The sequence below is a fragment of the Hibiscus syriacus genome, unplaced genomic scaffold (genome assembly GCF_006381635.1).
Source record: "Hibiscus syriacus cultivar Baekdansim isolate YM2019G1 unplaced genomic scaffold, ASM638163v2 tig00002840_pilon, whole genome shotgun sequence".
Taxonomy (NCBI): Eukaryota; Viridiplantae; Streptophyta; class Magnoliopsida; order Malvales; family Malvaceae; genus Hibiscus; species Hibiscus syriacus.
Genome location: NW_024061947.1, coordinates 8,963,755 through 8,983,138, shown reverse-complemented (window position 1 = coordinate 8,983,138; position 19,384 = coordinate 8,963,755). Strand labels below are relative to the sequence as shown.

Below are 19,384 nucleotides of genomic sequence, written 5' to 3'. Positions count from 1 at the left end.
AATTCGACATTAAGTACGTGAGCCAGAAAGCCATAAAAGGAAGTGACATATCGGATTTCTTAGCAAGCATAACCGATGAGAGTTATGAGCCATTAGACTTTGATTTCCCAGACGAAGACTTGATGGCTTTATCCTTAGAAGAAACAGGTACTTCAACAGATAGTTCCTGGAGAATGTACTTCGATGGGGCATCCAATGCATTAGGACATGGCATCGGGGCAATACTGATCTCTCTAGAAGGGAGTCACTACCCATTTACCAGCAGACTGAACTTCGATTGTACCAATAACATCGTAGAGTATGAGGCCTGTGTTTTGGGAATTCGAGTTGCATTGGGGCAAAATGTAAAGACCTTGCGGATATACGGAGATTCAACATTAGTAATCTATCAGCTCCGTGGAGAATGGGAAACCAAAGATACAAAACTGATGGAATACCGGAAGCTAATACTGGATCTGCTCGAAGAGTTCGATGAAGTCACTTTCCACTATGTGCCAAGGGAAGAGAATCAAATGGCTGATGCTTTGGCTACCTTGGCAGCCGCATTCAAAGTTAACGGGGAGTCTGAAATGATGCCAATTGACATGCAGTCGTATGAGTACCCGACTTATTACTACCAGATTGAAGAAGTAATAAACACTAAGCCTTGGTACTACGACATTTTGCAGTATATCAAGCATCGAAGCTATCCAGAGGAAGCCACTAAAACCGATAAAAGAACCATTAGAAGGATGGCAGCTGGATACATCCTTGACGGAGAGGTCTTGTACAAGAAAAGCCATAATCAAGTTCTGTTAAGGTGCGTCGATGCTGAAGAGGCAAAATTGATAGTGGAAGAAGTACATGACGGAGTTTGTGGAGCACATGCAAATGGACATATGACATCGAGACAGATAATGAGATGCGGATATTTCTGGTCCACACTGGAAAGTGATTGCATCAACTATGCTAGAAAATGTCATAAATGTCAGATTTACGGTGATAAAATAAATGTCCCGCCTCATCCGCTTCATGTTATGACGTCACCATGGCCTTTCTCTATGTGGGGCATAGATGTAATTGGGCAAATCCATCCAAAGGCTTCGAATTGTCATCGTTTCATCCTTGTAGCTATCGATTATTTCACTAAGTGGGTAGAGGTTACTTCCTATGTAAGTGTCACTCAATCCGTTATTTGTAAGCTTTTGAAAAAAGAGATCATATATCGGTATGGTTTACCTAAAGAATCATTACCTATAATGCTACAAACTTGAACAATAGAATGATGAAGCCTGTTTTGAGCAATTCAACATAAAGCATCACAATTCTACTACCTACAGACCAAAGATGAACGGTGCAGTAGAAGCAGCAAACAAAAACATTAAAAAGATAGTGGAAAAAACTACCGAAACCTACAAGGACTGGCATGAGAAGTTGTCTTTCGCTTTTTTCGCTTACCAAACCTCAGTACGAACCTCGACTGGGGTAACTCCATTTTCACTAGCTTATGGAATGGAAGCAATGCTGCCCATTGAAGTAGAAATTCCGTCATTACGGGTCTTAACAGAAATTAAATTGGATGACGCAGAATGGGTGCAATCCAGATACGATCAGCTTAATCTGATAGATGAAAAGAGACTGAAATCCATTCACCATGGTCAAATCTATCAGAAACGAATGATTCGAGCACATGACAAGAAGGTACGCCCGAGAATATTCCGTGAAGGAGATCTGATGCTAAAGAGAATTTTGCCCGTTCAGAAAGATTTCCGAGGAAAATGGACGCCAAATTGGGAAGGACCTTATGTCGTGAAAAAGGCCTTTTCCGGGGGGCACTTGTCCTGGCTGAAATGGACGGACCTGACCTGCCACATCCTATCAATTCAGATGCAGTCAAGAAATACTTCGCTTAGGATGAAAACCTGAAAGGGCATCATAAGTCAGAAAAAAAAGGAAAAACGTTTAGGGTGAAAACCCGAAAGGGTGCCCTAAATTAAAAAAATGAAAAAGAGAAAAAAGAACAAAAGAAAAAGAGAAAGAACAAAAAGGTGGGTTCAAGATGAAAACCCGCAAAGGGCGTCTTGCAACCAAGGATGGGTCTAAATTGAAAACCAAAAAGGGCGATTTGGATAATTCAACGAATCCAGACGGTTGAAACTCCCCGGCATCTGAATTTCCCACAAACTCAACAAGTCGGAGAAAGGTTGCACTCTCCTGAATGTTGTCGCATTTTCAAAGATCCTTTGACAAAGGTTGTATTCAAGGTCACCTAACGGCTTTTCAGCTCGGAAATGCCCACATTATTGAAATCTAAGACATTCATTTACACCTCGTCATATCTTCACCTTCTAGAATGTTTGTCATGTATTATTTGTTCTTTTTCCCCATGAATAAAAGACAATATTCTTCTCTAGACCAATTCCTTTTGAGCATCTTGGATTGAGCTTAAGCTTAATGATTTATTTACTTATGCAAAAGATATTCGTATATTACTATACAAAGATTCATTGAAAAGTACAGGTACTCGAAGCCGATCAAGGCTCATGCACATACTTGATTTGGTCGAGAAGTATTTCTCAGATCAAGAATAAAAAACATCAGATTTGAATATTTGAAGAATTCAAAACCAGGGATCGAAACTTCAAGATTCCAGACAGATTTTAGCTAGAGTCCATTTCAACTTCACAGTAAAGGATATTGGACTCAAGACAACACAAGTTCAACTTCACAACGAATGGACGACTGGTTGTCAACAAACAATTTCCCAATTTCAGAGCCAATTTCAACTTCACATCGAAGGATGTTGGACTCGGGACAACACAAGTTCAACTTCACAACAAGGGACGGCTAGTTGTCAACAAACAATTTCCCAATTTCAGAGTCAATTTCAACTTCACAGTGAAGGATATTGGACTCAAGACAACACAAGTTCAACTTCACAACGAAGGGACAGCTGGTTGTCAACAAACAATCTCCCAATTTCAGAGATAGCGAAGGATATTGGACTCGAGACGACACAAGTTCAACTTCACAACGAAGGGACGGCTGGTTGTCAATAAATAATTTCCCAATTTTAGGGTCAATTTTAACTTCACATCGAAGGATATTGGACTCGAGACCACAAGTTCAACTTCACAACGAAGGGACGGCTGGTTGTCAACAAATAATTTCCCAATTTCAGAGCCAATTTCAACTTCACAGCGAAAGATATTGGACTCGAGACGACACAAGTTCAACTTCACAACGAAGGGACGGCTGGTTGTCAACAAACAATTTCCCAATTTCAGGGTCAATTTCAACTTCACATCGAAGGATATTAGACTCAAGACAGCATAAGCTCAACTTCACAGCGAAGGGGCGGTTGGCTGTCAACAAACAATTTTCCAGTTCCAGAGCCAATTTCAACTTCACGACGGAGGATATTGGACTCGGAACAATACAACCTACTTGGATTTCAACTTCACGACGAAGGATATCCAATTCTCATGCTCAACTTCACGACGAAGGGGCCATATACATATACAACTTCACAACGAAGGGTATCATACCCCAACGGATTGACTCAACTTCACGATGAAGGGGTCATCTGTAATATCACAACACCAAAGTCTTCTGGTCAAGTTCCACCTTCACGATGAAGTATCTTGAGCCAGAAGACGATTCAGAGGCCACTTGTCAAAAGCTTTGAGCTCGTTTTCAACTTCACGACGAAGGATTTCATGCTCAGAATTTTCCAATTTTGACTCAACCTCACAATGATTTCAACTCTACGACAGGGATATTCGATATGGACAAAATTTGTGTCTTGTAATCTTTTCTCCATTTTCGTTACACGATAATGAGCAAAGAGGGGCAGCTGAAGACACTAGATTTTATCCTGCCAACCGAGGAGTCTTCATGTAACCAAAAAAGAAGAGTTGGATTAGGACTCAAATACTAGTCTAAAATAGGGTTTTTAGTACTATAAATAAGCCTTGTAATTACCACATCAGGGGACACGATTATCATACGAGATTACTCACACACAAAAATACCCAAAGCAAATATGCAATAAGCCCCAAAGATTCGCTTGTAATTTTCAACAAGAAATAAAAGAGGTATTTTTACATATATTGCTTCGATTCTCGCTTGCATGTGACTTGTTTCACTTCTTCTTTTCCGTTTTTACTTTGAAAGGGCCGATGAACACAAGGGAACCGAGATCTTTTCTCTTAGATCTACGCTTCCCCGAGGCTTATTTTGAAAAACCGGTTTGATTTTCAGTTAAAGGAGGGGAAGAGCTTTTTAAAAATCTCTATTAGTCCCTTTATTTATTATATGGATATTTTATTCATTTATTTTTATTATTCATGTTATTATTATACGTATATATATATATATTTTAAATTATTTTCATTTGATTTTTTACTATATTTTATATATATATATATATATTTCTTTAATATTTTACTTATAAGTCTATTATTACTATATATATTGTAATTATCTTTATCTAGTTTATATTTTTTTATAACTTTTAATAGTTTATTATATACCTATTATTAATATATATATATTCTTAATTATTTTTATTTGATTATTTCTTTATTTACGTAATATATCTTATAACTTTATATATATATTATTTTTTATTATTTTCATTTTTTATTCATTATTATATTATTTTTTAAAAAATCTTGTGTCTTTATCATTATTATTATTAAACACTATATTATATACTACTAACTTAGAGGGTCATTTTTTTGTTTTATTTCTAACTAAAGTCTCTCCCACTTTCCTCTTTTTGTCTTATTTATGACTAAAGCCCCCCACTTTCGGTGAAGTGAGAGGGTATCTTTTCTATTTTTAAATATTTGTTGTATATATATATATAGCTTATTTTTTTTATTAATACTTTGATGTATATATATATATATTTCCTTTTTCAAATATTACTATATATAATTATTACTTTACTATTTTTTTTCCTTATCTTATTTATTTATTTTATTTTATTCCTTTTATTTTATTCTCTTTATCTTATTTGTTTTATTTCCTTGTTTATCTAACACATTTCTCGATTTTTTAAGGATATTTTCAAATCAATCTAAGGTAAGTAATCAGATCAAATTTTATATTTTTATTTAAAATTACAATTTTCTTAATTTAAGACAACTGAAAATTATGTGGTACCGAAAGGGCGGTTCAAGGGTGTTAATCCTTCCTTGACCGTAACCGACTCCCGAACTCGACACGTTTCTGGTACAACGTAGATCAGGTAAAATGGTGTCCGACCCACCTAAATTCGTTTTAAAGTGGTCGGTGGCGACTCCAATCCACATTTTCCTAAGTCGAAGCCCAATTCCGGGACCCAACCGAAAGACGGTTGCGACAGTGTGGATCCTAAATGGCAAGGTACTCGAGTGAACTACCATTTCTTAACTCAATGAAGATGAAGATGTCAATTTTGCTTGGAGTAGCTCAGATGAATCTTGGAATCATTTTGAGCTACTTCAATCCTAAAGTTTATGGAAATGAACTTAACATTTGGTAAGCCACAACGATTCATGTTGTAGAATACTTGATAAAATGTGTATCTCTATTTAACTGGTAAGAAGTTCAACCAAAGAAAAAAATGAAACTGAAAAAGAGGGTAACATTGTAATGATTATCGCTAAAGTGCCATCAAACCTCACTTTTATAATTACTTGCGAGGAACATACTTGTGGCTTGGTGTGCCCTGGGAAAACAAGCAAAGTTTGTTTGTGTTGGTTTTCTTCGAAAATGTGCTTTTGTTGGTTGCCTTAACAAAAATATAGTGATTTGGACAAACTTGTTTACGCAATGAAACCATTTAGGCACCAATTTTTCCCCAAATGATATTTCTGAACAGTCTGTTCTGCTACTTGTCTCTCCTGATAGTTGTGAAATGGTGCACTGGCTCTCAAGCTGATCTTTATCACGTGATTATATATATGTTCTTGAGTCCTACAGATGATCTTGGTGAAAACCAGCTTTTCTTCGGTCAGAACTTTCTCCAGGTTTAATTCACGTACTCAAAACCGTGTGAATGCTTTTTCTTGTGCTATTTGACGTCGGATTTTAGGGATTTTTTTCTTATATTTCTTGACAGATTTTATTACTGCTAGCGGCTCTAGTTTCTGTACCATGGATGTTATTTCCAAAGCCTTTTCTTTTAAAGAAGCAACATGATGAAGTATGTGGACAACACTTCTTTTCCCTCACCTTTCGTAGTTAGCCTATGCCTTTAAAATTAATGGCTTTTCGGTTTCTTCTATCAAATTCTTTACAATATCATTTCTTATTGATGTAGAGGCACCGTGGTCAATCCTATGCACTATTGGACACTAGCTTCGATGATTCCGATGAAATGGAACTGCATCATGGTTCCAGTAGCCACGAGCAGTGAAATCTTTGTTCACCAACTTATACACAATTGAATTTGTGCTTGGAGCAGTGTCAAATACAGCGTCATATCTGCGGTTATGGGCTCTTAGGTAGGTTGTAACAACTTGAAATCTTGATTTCCTTTCCTTGCAAATGAAGGCCTTTTGACTACGTGCTGGGCAAAAGTCAGTTAAAACCAATTTAACCGCTTTAACAAATGCTATTTGGTTATAACCAAATAACTGACTTCGAATCGTTTTGGTTATTTTGGTAATAATCAAAAGTCAGTTGATTGTCAGTTTAGGTTTTTGATTTTTTCGAATTGGACCGATTCAGTGTTTTACCTTACCCTTGAATGCATCTGATTGGTTTGATTTTACATTTCACAGCCTAGCCCATTCAGAGTCGTCAAGTGTATTCTATGACAAGGTTTTACTTTTGGTCTGGGGGTAAGTAGTTTATTCTCTCTCAAATTAGTAAGTATTTTGAATTGAAACAAAAATACTAATTACTTCCATCTGATTTGCGCAGATTCAACAATATCATCATCCTTATCAATGGTCTATTTGTATTTATATGCGCAACAGTTGGTGTGTTGTTAGTGATGGAAACTCTCAGCGCATTCTTACACGCGTTGAGGCTTCACGGGGTCGAGTTTCAGGGTACGTTCTATGAAGGAGAAGGTTACAAATTTCAGCCATTTTCATTCGCATCACTTGACACGGAAGATGAATGAAAAAGGACGATGAAAAAAAATTGTTTCTTGGCCCAAAAGGTAGTGATTCAAAGTCAAATTAGATACTGTATATGAACTGGTGGACTTGCTTTTAGAATTATTTAGAGAATTGTTTTACAAAACCGTTGTTCCCCCCAACCCCCTATTAGTCTGTGTTGTAATTTGTTAACATGGTGATTGTCGTATTTGTCCGTTAATTGGAGAATAAAAATTATAGCGACACACATTCTTTTGTATCAGGCAGTGTAATTTCACAATTGATTGTCGTTTTTTTCTTCATTTATGTATAATTCAATACATAAGAAACTTAGCATAAACTAGTAGATGAAGTAATCATAATATACACATTTTTTTTTAATTCATCACTGATATCCGATCTATTGACCGACTAATCTATATCAAGTACCGTAGAGGCAAGGACAACCCTCATAACCCAGTTTGCTTTATTCTCAAACGCCGGGATTCGAACCCCTGAATTTGTTTAAATAATCTAGTGCCTTATCTCATTAGAGCAACTCGTTGTTCATACTATACACATTTTAATAAACTATATATAAGTATGGCGTCATTTAGTATGCATGTTATATTTGTGTATATGATTTTGACACGGTTGACAATTTTGGAATGCAAAATATGATAATTTTTTAATAGTGTGAGGTGATTATAAGATAATATTTGTTCAGAATTTTCCTTAACCATTGATAATGGACATACACCTTGCGGACGCAACTGGTCGAACTTAAAAATTTAAAGAAGAATAACACTTTAACTATTAATACCACTTGATTAGTTCAAATAGGATGAATATTAATTGATACTATGAGATTTAGAGGTAATTTCTGTAAAAATGAGATAAGAATGAAGGGGATAATCGAAAGGAACCCCTCACGAAGAGAATATAGAGAGCAATATTCAGCTCATGAATGTGATTTAAGCAAAACTTTTTAATACTTATTAAAAACCTACAATCCCATCGTCTACCTAAAGATTACATTGCCATCTTCTCAAATAACATGAGCGATTGAGCATTGTAACTGCTCGAATTGACCTTCGAGGGCTTTATTTGGTCTACTGATGGGTGGGTATACTGCCCCATTAAAGGGGTCCCTTGGACCCTTTCTTTCCCTTAGTCCACACTCAAAAAGAAAATGGTAATGGATGTCCATGAATTTGTTATTTCCATGAACGTGGATGCGCAAAGTGGGAACCCCCCCAAAAAACAACCCACGAAGGAGATAGCTAGCCGCATTGACAAAAGAAAGATCATCCAAAAGTGACCCCAAAGATAGGTTTTTGATGAGAAGATACATTTAAAGTTTCGGCATTGCCACCATATCTTCCTGGGGATCAAAACAACACTTTTTTTCCGGTGAAATTGTTTAATTATTTCATCTTTTGATTTCGGCTCATGTTCTATCATTTATCAATTTTGTATTTCGGTCAAAAGATGTAGGAAAGTAAAATGCAAATCTAAGGCATAACGACTAATGGGATTGATCTTGCTTTATTAATTAGAATATGGCACACGCAATTTGTAAAGTTTATACATGATGAACCTATCTAATCATGTTGGGGGTGGGTACCTTAAACAAAATCAGCTATGATTTCACCAAAATATCTGTGTCTTGGCCCGTCATGAGCCAATCTTTAATGCGTGTGTCACGGGTTATTACTCTCTCCTTAGAAGAAATGTATAAATAAAATATCTGATAATATGTACAGCTCCACTACTCTTCTAAATGTGACACATAAAGGTAGAATTACTTTATACGTCAAAGCTCAAGCAAAAGCTAAACACAGATAAAGCAAAGGGGGTCTTTCCAAAGGAACAAGTAGGGGTTTTGTTTGTAAATCTTTGTTATGGTTAGGGTTTAGCACGTGAATATAGGTGCGGATTCAAACAATGCATGGCTCTTCCTAGTCAATCGAGTGACCCCGGTTCAGTTAGTAGTGGTGCACCTTCACCTAAAAATAGGCAGCCAAACTAAAGCAAAAGTGGCTTGAGTTATACAACCTCATGAATCTTCGATTTTGTGAATGTAACCAAAATGCAATAGTAAGATTCGTTGAATAAAGCTCAACTGAATACGACTTCTCAATATAAAAGTTATCAAAAGGGTTCATCATTCAGTTACTCATAAGTATCTATATTTTTTTAAAATATAATCATTGATATTTGATCTATTAATCGACAAATCTAGATCGAGTATTATAAAGATGAGAGTAAAATTTTACCCAATTTACTCAATTCTCAAACATTAAGATTTAAATCTCTGACTTTATTTAAAAGATCTAATGTCTCGTCCCATTACATCAACTCGTTATTGGTTAGCTAAGTATATATTTTAATGTACCCAAATTGCAATACCTAGATTCCAATTGCAAGAGGTAAATTTGCTTAGGCCATCACATTTGATGATCGATTGTAGTCTCTTTCTTCTTCTTCTTCATTCTTATAATTACAAGTATTTCCTCTAAATTATTAAGGGTTAACGCAGTATAATGCTTTAGTTACTGTTGATATTCTCTTGTTTTTCCACCGGTCACCTCTGACGCATGACTTGGGAAATTAAGATTTAAGCAAGCAAAGGTAATCTACATTGTCTCAAAAGTGAATGACAGCGTGTTATATATGTTGTGAAGGTAACTTTCAACTTATTAATCATGAAATTTAACTAAGGTTAAGAGGTAAAGTAACTTTGTAAATAAACAATTCTCAGAGTATTAGCCAGTAACATTGTAGCATAAGTGCTTCGCAAACATTATTATTGATAATTATATGTATTAATTAAGATTATGCTGCATGCTTACCTTCAACCATTATTACTTTGAGGGTATTTTAGACAAGTTCTATAAACTTTTATTTTGGACTTTCTAGCACCGAATTACAACAGTAAAAGTGTCATAATTATTCTTTTGACATTTATATGCAACAAATTAAATTAGTAAAAGAATCAACAATCTAAGTTTATGTTTTTACTAGCTAGATTAACTTTTTAATTTTTATAAAATAAGAGAATTAAATTTTAATAGATTGAAACAAAAATAAATTTATTATTATTAACAATTAGGGGGATATGAGGTCTCTCGAGGCGCATGTTAGCAGGTCTAATGTGTATCCGAATCTTCTTCTCTGCTTCTAATTGTGCTCTGGGTCTTCTGATTTTGGATGTGTACTGGCTTAATTGCATAGATTCGAAGGTTACGAAGCTTGATTGGAGGAAACTCTTTTTGGGGACGGAAGAACAATCTCTCGGTTTCTTTCCTCCTGAGTTTCTTGATGGCACTGTTACTGTTAAGCCACCATTGTCGGTGATTGAGGAGGGTATTGCTGAGTGGAATACTGCGATCGTGGGTCAATTTATTGGTGCTGCACCAAATTTTGACTCGATGCAATGGATAATAGGCTCACTTTGGGGGAAATTTTCTCCAATAAAGGTTAGTCTAGCTGGTGCAAACCTCTATGTTTTTTCATTTCCAAATGCTTCCTTAAGGGATTGGGTCATTGAAAATGGACCATGGCATGTCCAGAATAAACCTATGGTGCTGAGGAAGTGGGAGCCAAGCATGCAGAAGCTTGATTTTGACTTATCTCACATGCCTGTTTAGGTCCAGCTTTATTATGTTCCACTAGAATTATACACTAAAATGAGACTTAATTACATTTCCAGTGTCTTGGGAAATCCTTTATACATGGATTCTATCACAACTTCTAGGGAGAGGTTAGAATATGCTAAAGTATGTATTGAAATTTCTGCTGGTTTTGAGATCCCTGATGAGATTCAAGTAGTTTTGAAGGATGGTACTATTGCGAGGGTTAAAGTGGTTGTACCTTGGCTGCCAAAATTTTGCTCTTCTTGTAAATCTTTTGGTCATTTGGCAAATAGATGTGCTGTGGTTCAAAAGGTTCCTGTGAGGAAAGAGGTTCATATTTGGAGAAGAAAAGACATCACTCCTTCTGAGCTTGGTGATGAGAAAGGGGCAGACATGAATGTTAATCTAAATGTACCCCTTGAGAAGTCCTTTATTCCTACTGGTTCCTCAGGTGTTGTAAACCCTGTTACTGGTGTAGGTAATTTGAGTTCAGAGCTACAGGTTGGCCCTGCTGAGGATATTTATGTCTTAGCTCTTCAAGACATGGAGGATCTTCAAGATTGCCTATAAGATATGGACCTCATGGATCATCCATACCTGGGGCCACTTTCACCTGGTCTAACAAGCAGATGTGGGTTTTTAGCCCGCAAATTAGTACCCTGAACCCCATGGACCGCAAATTAGTAAGGGAAAAAATATTAGTCGCTTATTTTTAACAAATTTTTTTTAAACACATAAAATCAATTTTAAATATAGTTTATGCACCTAAAAGTGTATTGAGGCTTAAAACTATTTATATATTATGTTGTAATGCCGAAGACGTCCTTTGAAAATAATATGACCACCATCCTAGAGTTCTATACTCTTTCGATTATTGCATCTCGAGGACTCTTGTAACTTCATCTACATCATCTGTATTTTCCTTTACATTAACTCTCTCACAAAGGAAAATATTGACCAATATTCGATTACGACTCTTCGTCCAAATTAGAAGAAATAAACTACCAACCATCGATTATACCAAATTATTTTTATCAAAATATTTTAAAAATTTAAATTTTCTAATGATATTGATGATATTTAAATTTAAAAAGAAATTTTATAAATCATCTCCACAATTAATTTGGAATAATGGGTATCCATCTTTCAGCTATAATTGGGAAAGATTTTCATTGATTTTTTTTAAAAAAAATAACCCTTAAAATAATAAAAGTATGTCCCATTTGTCATCAAAAGTTATATGTGCCTATTTTCAATATTTTGGAAAAAGAGAAGGGAAAGGGCTGGAATTCAGTCAAACGAGTGGACTCAGACCTCGACCAGAGTCTGTCATTGAAGATTCTCTCGTGCGAACAAAATCTATTGTAGCTGTCTGTCAAGTACTTAAAACGCAATTAACATCACAACTGGAAAGGTCAGGTCGATTTCCGACCACTTCTTGCAGGCCGAGTAGGACTCAGTTTTCTTTCTTTCTTCCCATCCTTCACACTTCCTAGACTCACATACGTGAAGATTAAAGCATTTCCCTGTCAGACTCAAACGTAGTTTAAAGATGAAAAAGGCTAAACATATTCCTTTCTTGTTTCCCATGGGTAGCCATCTTTTTTTCCCCCCTTGAATTTTACAATGATAGTGGATTTGATTATGAGGTATGCTTATGTTTATTATAATTATTAAATATTTTTAAAATTTTCAGGTTTATTATAATGATAGTGGACTGCTCGCTCTGTTCATATTATAGTTGATCATATTAAAGATATAGTTCGCGTCAAATTGCATTGTATGGATTGGAGGTTTTAGTGTGGATGTGGCCTTGGTTGGGCATGGCTTGGTTTTGGTTGTTTTGTAGTAGCCGCTGTTACTTTTCTGAGATAAAAAATTAATTGATTTATTCCAAAAAAAATAAAAATAAAAGATCATATCTTATATTCATATATCAACTATGTTAAAGAATTTGTCGATGGAAAAATAACCAAATACATATTAACAAAAATAAAACACATACAAAAATTAGATTTAACTCGGTATGACATTGTCAATCTTTATCGATAAGAAAAATAATAATTTATTATAAACGCTGAAATCACGAAATGTACAAATTCATAATGTATTATATATCCTAAAATATGATATTTATATTAAAACTTAGAATATCCCAAATCATTCCCCTAATATATCTATAAAACTATCTTTTAACATAAAAGCTAAATTACAAAGAGTACAAAAGTAATGTTCTCTCCAAAATAATAACTTTTTATAATTCTAAAGACACCAAGAATCATTAAGAATTCTTAATTGAATAAACTTAATCATTAAGTAATATTCAACCAATAAAATTATAATAAAATTAAATTTAATTTTAAATTATAATTTAAGTCAATATATAACATGATATAAATACAATTCTATAATCAAGTTGATAGAGTGAGAAAACATATATGAACATATGGTATCAGTTAACAGTAGGTTGAGATGATCATTAAGTACCAAAGATAAAAGCCCTTTAATGGAATTGATTAAGGTAATCCGGTACATAGAAACATCTATTTTATGAAAATTTTGTTTATAAAGATGGATTCCTCTTGCTGGCCAGCTACTTACCATAGAAGCCAGTTTTCCCTCTCTATTTTTCAAACACCGAGTGGACCCTGATCTCGTATAAAGCAAGACCATCTAATCATCTTAAACTGTTGATAATCGTATGTTCCAGTGGATAATCAGGTGGGGTATATATATATATATACACACACACACACACAAAGTATGCAAATGTTTTAGTGCTGCGTATTAAAATAATGAAGAAAAATACAAGGAAATGTAAAGCATAGTAGTAATAGTGAGGTGGGGGACCTTTCTAAATTCCACCCCTCGTGCGACCATTGCGCTTGATTACCTCCGATCATAATCATTAATGATATGAGCCAAAACAGAAGCTGTTAAATAAATATAATCATCTCCTTTTCTTTTTCCATCACTTTGTGTTCATGTTGTTGCAGTAGTGCGTTTGAAGTTGTCTTGTCAGCTGAGTGAGAAAAACTGTGGGAGACAACCAACAATCTTACAAAGGACTATGGACAGTTTTCACATGTCATTTTTTGTGGGTCCTAAACCATCCACATTTTAACTATATTTATACCCACCATTTCCATTCATTCATATCACCCACTCTCATTTTGTGAACTTGATCACTGAGTTTCAATGGCGGATGCTGGTTGTTCAGTCCGTGCCAAGGGGATGTTGTGTTCGGTCCCCGAAAGGCTGCAGCTTCACATGGCGATGCTGGCCTTGCAGTTCGGTTATGCAGGGTTCCATGTGGTTTCAAGGGCTGCCCTTAATATGGGGGTTAGCAAGCTTGTGTTCCCAGTTTATAGGAACATCATTGCTTTGCTTATGCTCTTACCCTTTGCTTATTTTCTTGAAAAGTAATTCATTAAACCCCATGTTTCTTCTAAAAACAGCTTTAAAAACTAAAACCCTAACTTGTTATTTCAAATGTTTCTTTTTTTTTCCCAGGAAGGAGAGACCAACCATTACTCTAAATTTTCTTCTGCAGTTCTTCCTCCTAGCTCTCGTTGGGTAATGCAAGACCATGTTGCTAAATAAAACTCTTACCATAGTGTAATCAAAGCAAAATTAATCGTCTGTTTTTTAAACATGACAGAATCACAGCCAATCAGGGTTTCTACTTGTTGGGCTTAGACAACACAACTCCAACCTTTGCATCGGCAATCCAGAACTCTGTCCCTGCCATTACCTTTCTCATGGCAGCCATACTAAGGTATGTATGTATGTATGTATGTATGTATGTATGTATGTATGTATGTATGTATGTATGTATGTATGTATGTATGTATGTATGTATGTATGTATGTATGTATGTATGTATGTATGTATGTATGTATAAACATGACATGACATGTAATAATGTGTGTGATTGTTGTTGATATCAGGATAGAGAAAGTGAGGCTAGATAGAAAAGATGGGATATCCAAGGTTATTGGAACAATCTTATGTGTGGCGGGAGCATCGGTTATAACACTATACAAAGGTCCAACTATATACACCCCGGTTCCACCTCTAAACAAACCCACACAGATGCTTGTTTCACTAGGTGACGCAAATGGAAAGAGCTGGACACTCGGTTGTCTCTATCTAATCGGCCATTGCCTGTCCTGGTCCGCTTGGCTAGTGTTGCAGGCACCCTTGTTGAAGAAGTACCCAGCTCGACTCTCTGTCACATCCTACACATGTTTCTTCGGTCTCATCCAGTTCCTCGTCATCGCATTAGTTTTCGAGAGAGACTCTCAAGCTTGGATGTTCCACTCCGGCGGAGAACTCTTCACTATCCTCTACGCGGTCAGTGCATTCTACCCTTCTCGATCGATCGAACGAACAATATAATAGTAAATTTGTTCATGAAACATGCAGGGAGTGGTGGCATCGGGGATTGCATTCGCCGTGCAGATATGGTGCATCGACAGAGGCGGCCCTGTTTTCGTTGCTGTTTATCAACCTGTTCAGACTCTTGTTGTCGCCATCATGGCATCCATTGCTTTAGGGGAAGAGTTCTATTTAGGAGGGTAATTGCTTGTAATCGTGTTTAAACTGTTATTAATATCAATTTTGACAAGTTTTTGCTCACAGAATCATCGGAGCAGTGTTGATTATAGTCGGACTGTACCTAGTGCTATGGGGAAAAAGCGAAGAGAGGAAGTTGGCAGCAAAGGAAAAAGGGGCCCTTGAATCTACTGCGGAGCAGGGTAACACCACTAGAACACCGAGTCTCACTCAACCATTGCTCCACCACTCGACGGAAAACGTTTAACTCCAAAAGCCACTTAGCTATTTTAATCATGGCGGAAACAGCAAGACACTACCATTATATCAGAAAGTTCGTGTGTATTTTTCTTATCTTTTATTAGTTAATGGCTTTCTCTAAGTAGCAGAGAGGGCTTTTTTCTTTTTTGAAGTGGTGATTGATGATTTTGCTCCCATATGCTTTTTGCATGTTGATTTGATGGTTTGATTTTAAGATAAAAAACATGGGAAAAAATTATGGAGTTAATGGTGGAAATCATTATGATGTATGATGGCTGAAGCCATGCTGTTTTTCTTATTCATATGTCATCATGTCATAAGAATCTAGCTATGCTAAAAGACATTACCGCTAAATATGATATATTCATTATCAACATGTAATTTTTCTTCTTTCTCAGATACAAATTGAACTAAAATCAAAATAAAAGTTCAAAAAGGCCAACTTTAAAAGGCCCCATTGCAAAATCAAGGCTTTAACAGACCATTCATGAAAAGAGGCAATCAGGCAAACTTCAGAAAGTTCATGAACATTTAGATGTACCCAAAGGGCCATTGTTCAGAAAGTCCTTCAAAGATAACGGTGGCGGCCCATCCTACAAAATCGAATCGAGTTTAATGTTACATTCAAACCACGTATTCATTACACAGAAACGGCTACGGATTACCTTTCCATGCTCTTGATTTAAGCATTGTCTAACTATTGTTGTTTGTTGTACCAGCCGTTCCATTGCCGTGTAGGTTGGATGGTTTGCATGAGCTGACATAATTCATGATGCAGAATAATAGTGACATTAATCAGCAGATAGCCATAAGATGAATCTATACAACATTCAAAAAGGTAAATGTTGCAAAGTAGTTGTAAGAACTAATCATACCAAGAATTGCTCGATTTAAACTATCTGCAACATGCTGTCGGTACTCCAAACTAAGCAGGTGAAACATCGGAGATTTCTCTGGTTCCTCGTATGCAAGCAAAGCCATAAAATCCTGCAGTAACAGCATGTCTTTTCAATATCCAACACATAGATTAGAACGGTGCAAAATTTGCCAAGTTAACATACTTCAAGCTTTTCAACATACTTCAAGCTTTTCAACATATTTTTGCTCCTTCCCAAAAGGGGTCAACTTCATCTGCGCAAATTCCAGAGCTTCTGTGCTGTAATAGAAGTGATTTTTTTTTTCAACTATAGAATATCTGCTATTTATAATTCAAAAGATATCTTATTCTCTTCTCACCATTTGCTAGAGCATACAAGCTCGACAAAATGAAGGCTTAGAAGATCAAAATACAGGTCCTTATTTTTCTCTAGTAAATTTGTTGCCAGCTGTTCAGTTAATTCAATTGCCTTAAGTGCATTACCCTCTAAAGCAAATTGATAAATTCCTGCACAAAATTACAACAAAAATGTCAGCATTTTGAGACCTTTAGCTTTTGAGAGGTGACAGAAAACTACTACACAAAAGATATGACTCGTGGTACGGTAGTAAGATCATTGTAAGTACACAACTCTGTAGGCAAGATTGATAATTTCTCCTCTTTTGTAGTTCCATGGAAATATATCAAAAGAATTGTATTAGCACCAATCATGCAGAAGTAAACTCTCGGTTTTTGCAGAACTTAGTAAGCTAGGCTACAAAACCGTCTGTTAGCCATATTTCAGCTTTGATGTCAAATATTTCAAAGCCCTTTAGCTTTTCTAGACACATACCCACGTGCATGCAAGTAACGTTGATCCAACTCATCATATTTCTTGAAATACCAGTATACAACACACGTCTGGAACATATACAAACATGGGTATAAGAATATGACCCTCCAAATACATGGAAAAATTAAGGCAAAGTTGAACAGTGTTGGACACATTGACAAATCCAACACAGTTGAGTCTGAGTAACATATCATGCTAGTTCACTTTTGAAACTTCCAGTAAATAAGCAGAACATAGAAACCCGTCATTAGAAAACCTGCATCTTTCAAAATTAATAGATTTCATGCCTGCATAAATGGGCTCCAGCATAATAACCCTAGGTTATCTATATCATATGTATAAAATTTATCGAGAGAAAAAAATTCCCCTACTTTTTCTATTTTCCATGTCCTCAAGATGATCAGAAGGCTGCTTCATCCCAGTACAAGCAATAAAAGATTCAAAGGTTTCTTTAAAGCAATTGTGCACAAGATACGACATAACGATGTTGTGGATGTCATTTTCATGGACTGCCTGTAAAAAAACAGATGGAAATGGAAGTCCAAATATAAGAAGCTAAGTCTACCGGAGGGACATAAGTATGGCATAGATTGAAAGAAGATGAAAAAAGACTCCATAAGGATATGTACTACATGATAGATTGAAAAATCTTACAAACCAAATTGGACTATTCATCAAAATATAACTGTAAATGAAGAAAACTATTTTAGGTTGTGAATTATGACACAAACTATAGGTTACGACACGATCGCGTAACCTTACATCAAGTGTATACATTATTGCTATAGGAAACAACTGAAACAATTCCATGAAACAAGGTTAAGACTTAGATGCACACCAGACCAAACAACCCCGAAACAATCTGCAACCAAGACCAGCAATTATACAAAAATACCAGACCAAACAACCCCGAAACAATCTGCAACCAAGACCAGCAATTATACAAAAACTATCTTTCCAAATGTATATTCAAGGCATGAACTTGTGGAGTAGCACTAACCTTCCAAGTGAAGGGTCTATCCGTAGAGTAAAGGTTTCAATTCCTATCGGTGCTCTTGCAAAAGCAAGCTAACGCATATGTAGTATAACCCACAATTAACTCAGAATCCATCAATACAAAATTGTTATTGCAATTAGTTTCGACCTAAATAGAGTTGAAATTTTGAAACCCTAAGGAACCCAAATAGTTAACAAAAATCCATATGAACCCAGTAAACTACACCAAACTGATTAACAGCAAAATTGCACAATACCCTAATTTCTTATAATTCAATAGGCAAAGAAAGTATATCAGGCTTGGGAATTTTCTAAAAAATAAAATAAAATTTCTGCAACAATGCAATTACCAACATATTGAACGCATAAAACCATATTAACACTTGGAGAAAAGAACCCAAATTTAGAACTGAAAACAGAATGGGAGAAAAAGATTAAAAAACTTACAATTTGTTCGTATAGACGAGAATCAACATCCATGATCGGGAAGGTTAAAGGAACCGAAGCTTTGGGGTTTTGGTGTTTGACAATAAATAGATAATTAAAGAAGCGGACGGGCGTTTTCGTGGAATATATTATCACTCCCCAGAATGACATAGATCGTCGCAGCGTGGAACTCTATTTTGTTCCCCCTCCCCCATTATTATTACATTGGTATTGAATTCGGTAAACAACCGCTGGGTTTCCAAGTGCTTGACAAAGGTTAGACTTCGTTACCATTTTCACTTGATCTTATAAATTAAATTTTATTATATTCATGATGGAAATGAATGCAATTGTTTTATATAAATTAATATATTTTTAGAAATTTATTACTAAATGAGTAAAATTAGAGTTCTTTCGTACGATCCTACCAGTCTACCTCGTCCGAATCTCAAAAACTAACAAAACGTTGGCGTTCTTCTGTGTTTTCAAGGAAAAAACATTAGAAGAAAGGTGTGGACAATCGTCTCTTCATGCCTAATCAATGCAATTGATTGATGAAGAACGAAATACCATCTTTTTTGCAACTTATTAACCATGCTAATATAAACAATTCATTCAATATTATATCAGCAGCAATTGAGAAACAAGCAAAATTTCATACGCAACCCATAACAAGACATCTAATTTTCAACAAAATTACTCAATTCGAGATAAGAAAATTTCATCGTTTAAAATTCTT

General features: G+C 35.6%; 2 protein-coding genes and 1 pseudogene across 2 annotated transcripts; 2 read left to right on the top strand and 1 right to left on the bottom strand.

Annotated features, from left to right (window-relative positions):
* Window positions 1-5,660: 5,660 nt before the first annotated feature.
* LOC120152486 lies at window positions 5,661-7,041 on the top strand (annotated as a pseudogene).
* Window positions 7,042-13,884: 6,843 nt separating this feature from the next.
* On the top strand, window positions 13,885-15,690 carry LOC120153757 (protein WALLS ARE THIN 1-like). Its single transcript, XM_039165647.1, has 6 exons — window positions 13,885-14,118; window positions 14,210-14,272; window positions 14,358-14,474; window positions 14,647-15,052; window positions 15,125-15,276; window positions 15,341-15,690. The coding sequence occupies exons 1-6, from the start codon at window positions 13,895-13,897 to the stop codon at window positions 15,519-15,521; spliced, it is 1,143 nt and encodes a 380-aa protein (XP_039021578.1). The 5' UTR covers window positions 13,885-13,894; the 3' UTR covers window positions 15,522-15,690.
* A 209-nt stretch (window positions 15,691-15,899) lies between these two features.
* On the bottom strand, window positions 15,900-18,852 carry LOC120153748 (glucose-induced degradation protein 8 homolog). The gene is made up of 7 exons (XM_039165643.1): window positions 18,667-18,852; window positions 17,595-17,736; window positions 16,751-16,898; window positions 16,595-16,670; window positions 16,390-16,501; window positions 16,180-16,271; window positions 15,900-16,107 (listed from the first exon to the last, which is right to left on the bottom strand). Exons 1-7 carry the CDS (start codon window positions 18,814-18,816, stop codon window positions 16,036-16,038), a joined length of 792 nt encoding a protein of 263 aa, XP_039021574.1. The 5' UTR covers window positions 18,817-18,852; the 3' UTR covers window positions 15,900-16,035.
* Window positions 18,853-19,384: the final 532 nt, after the last annotated feature.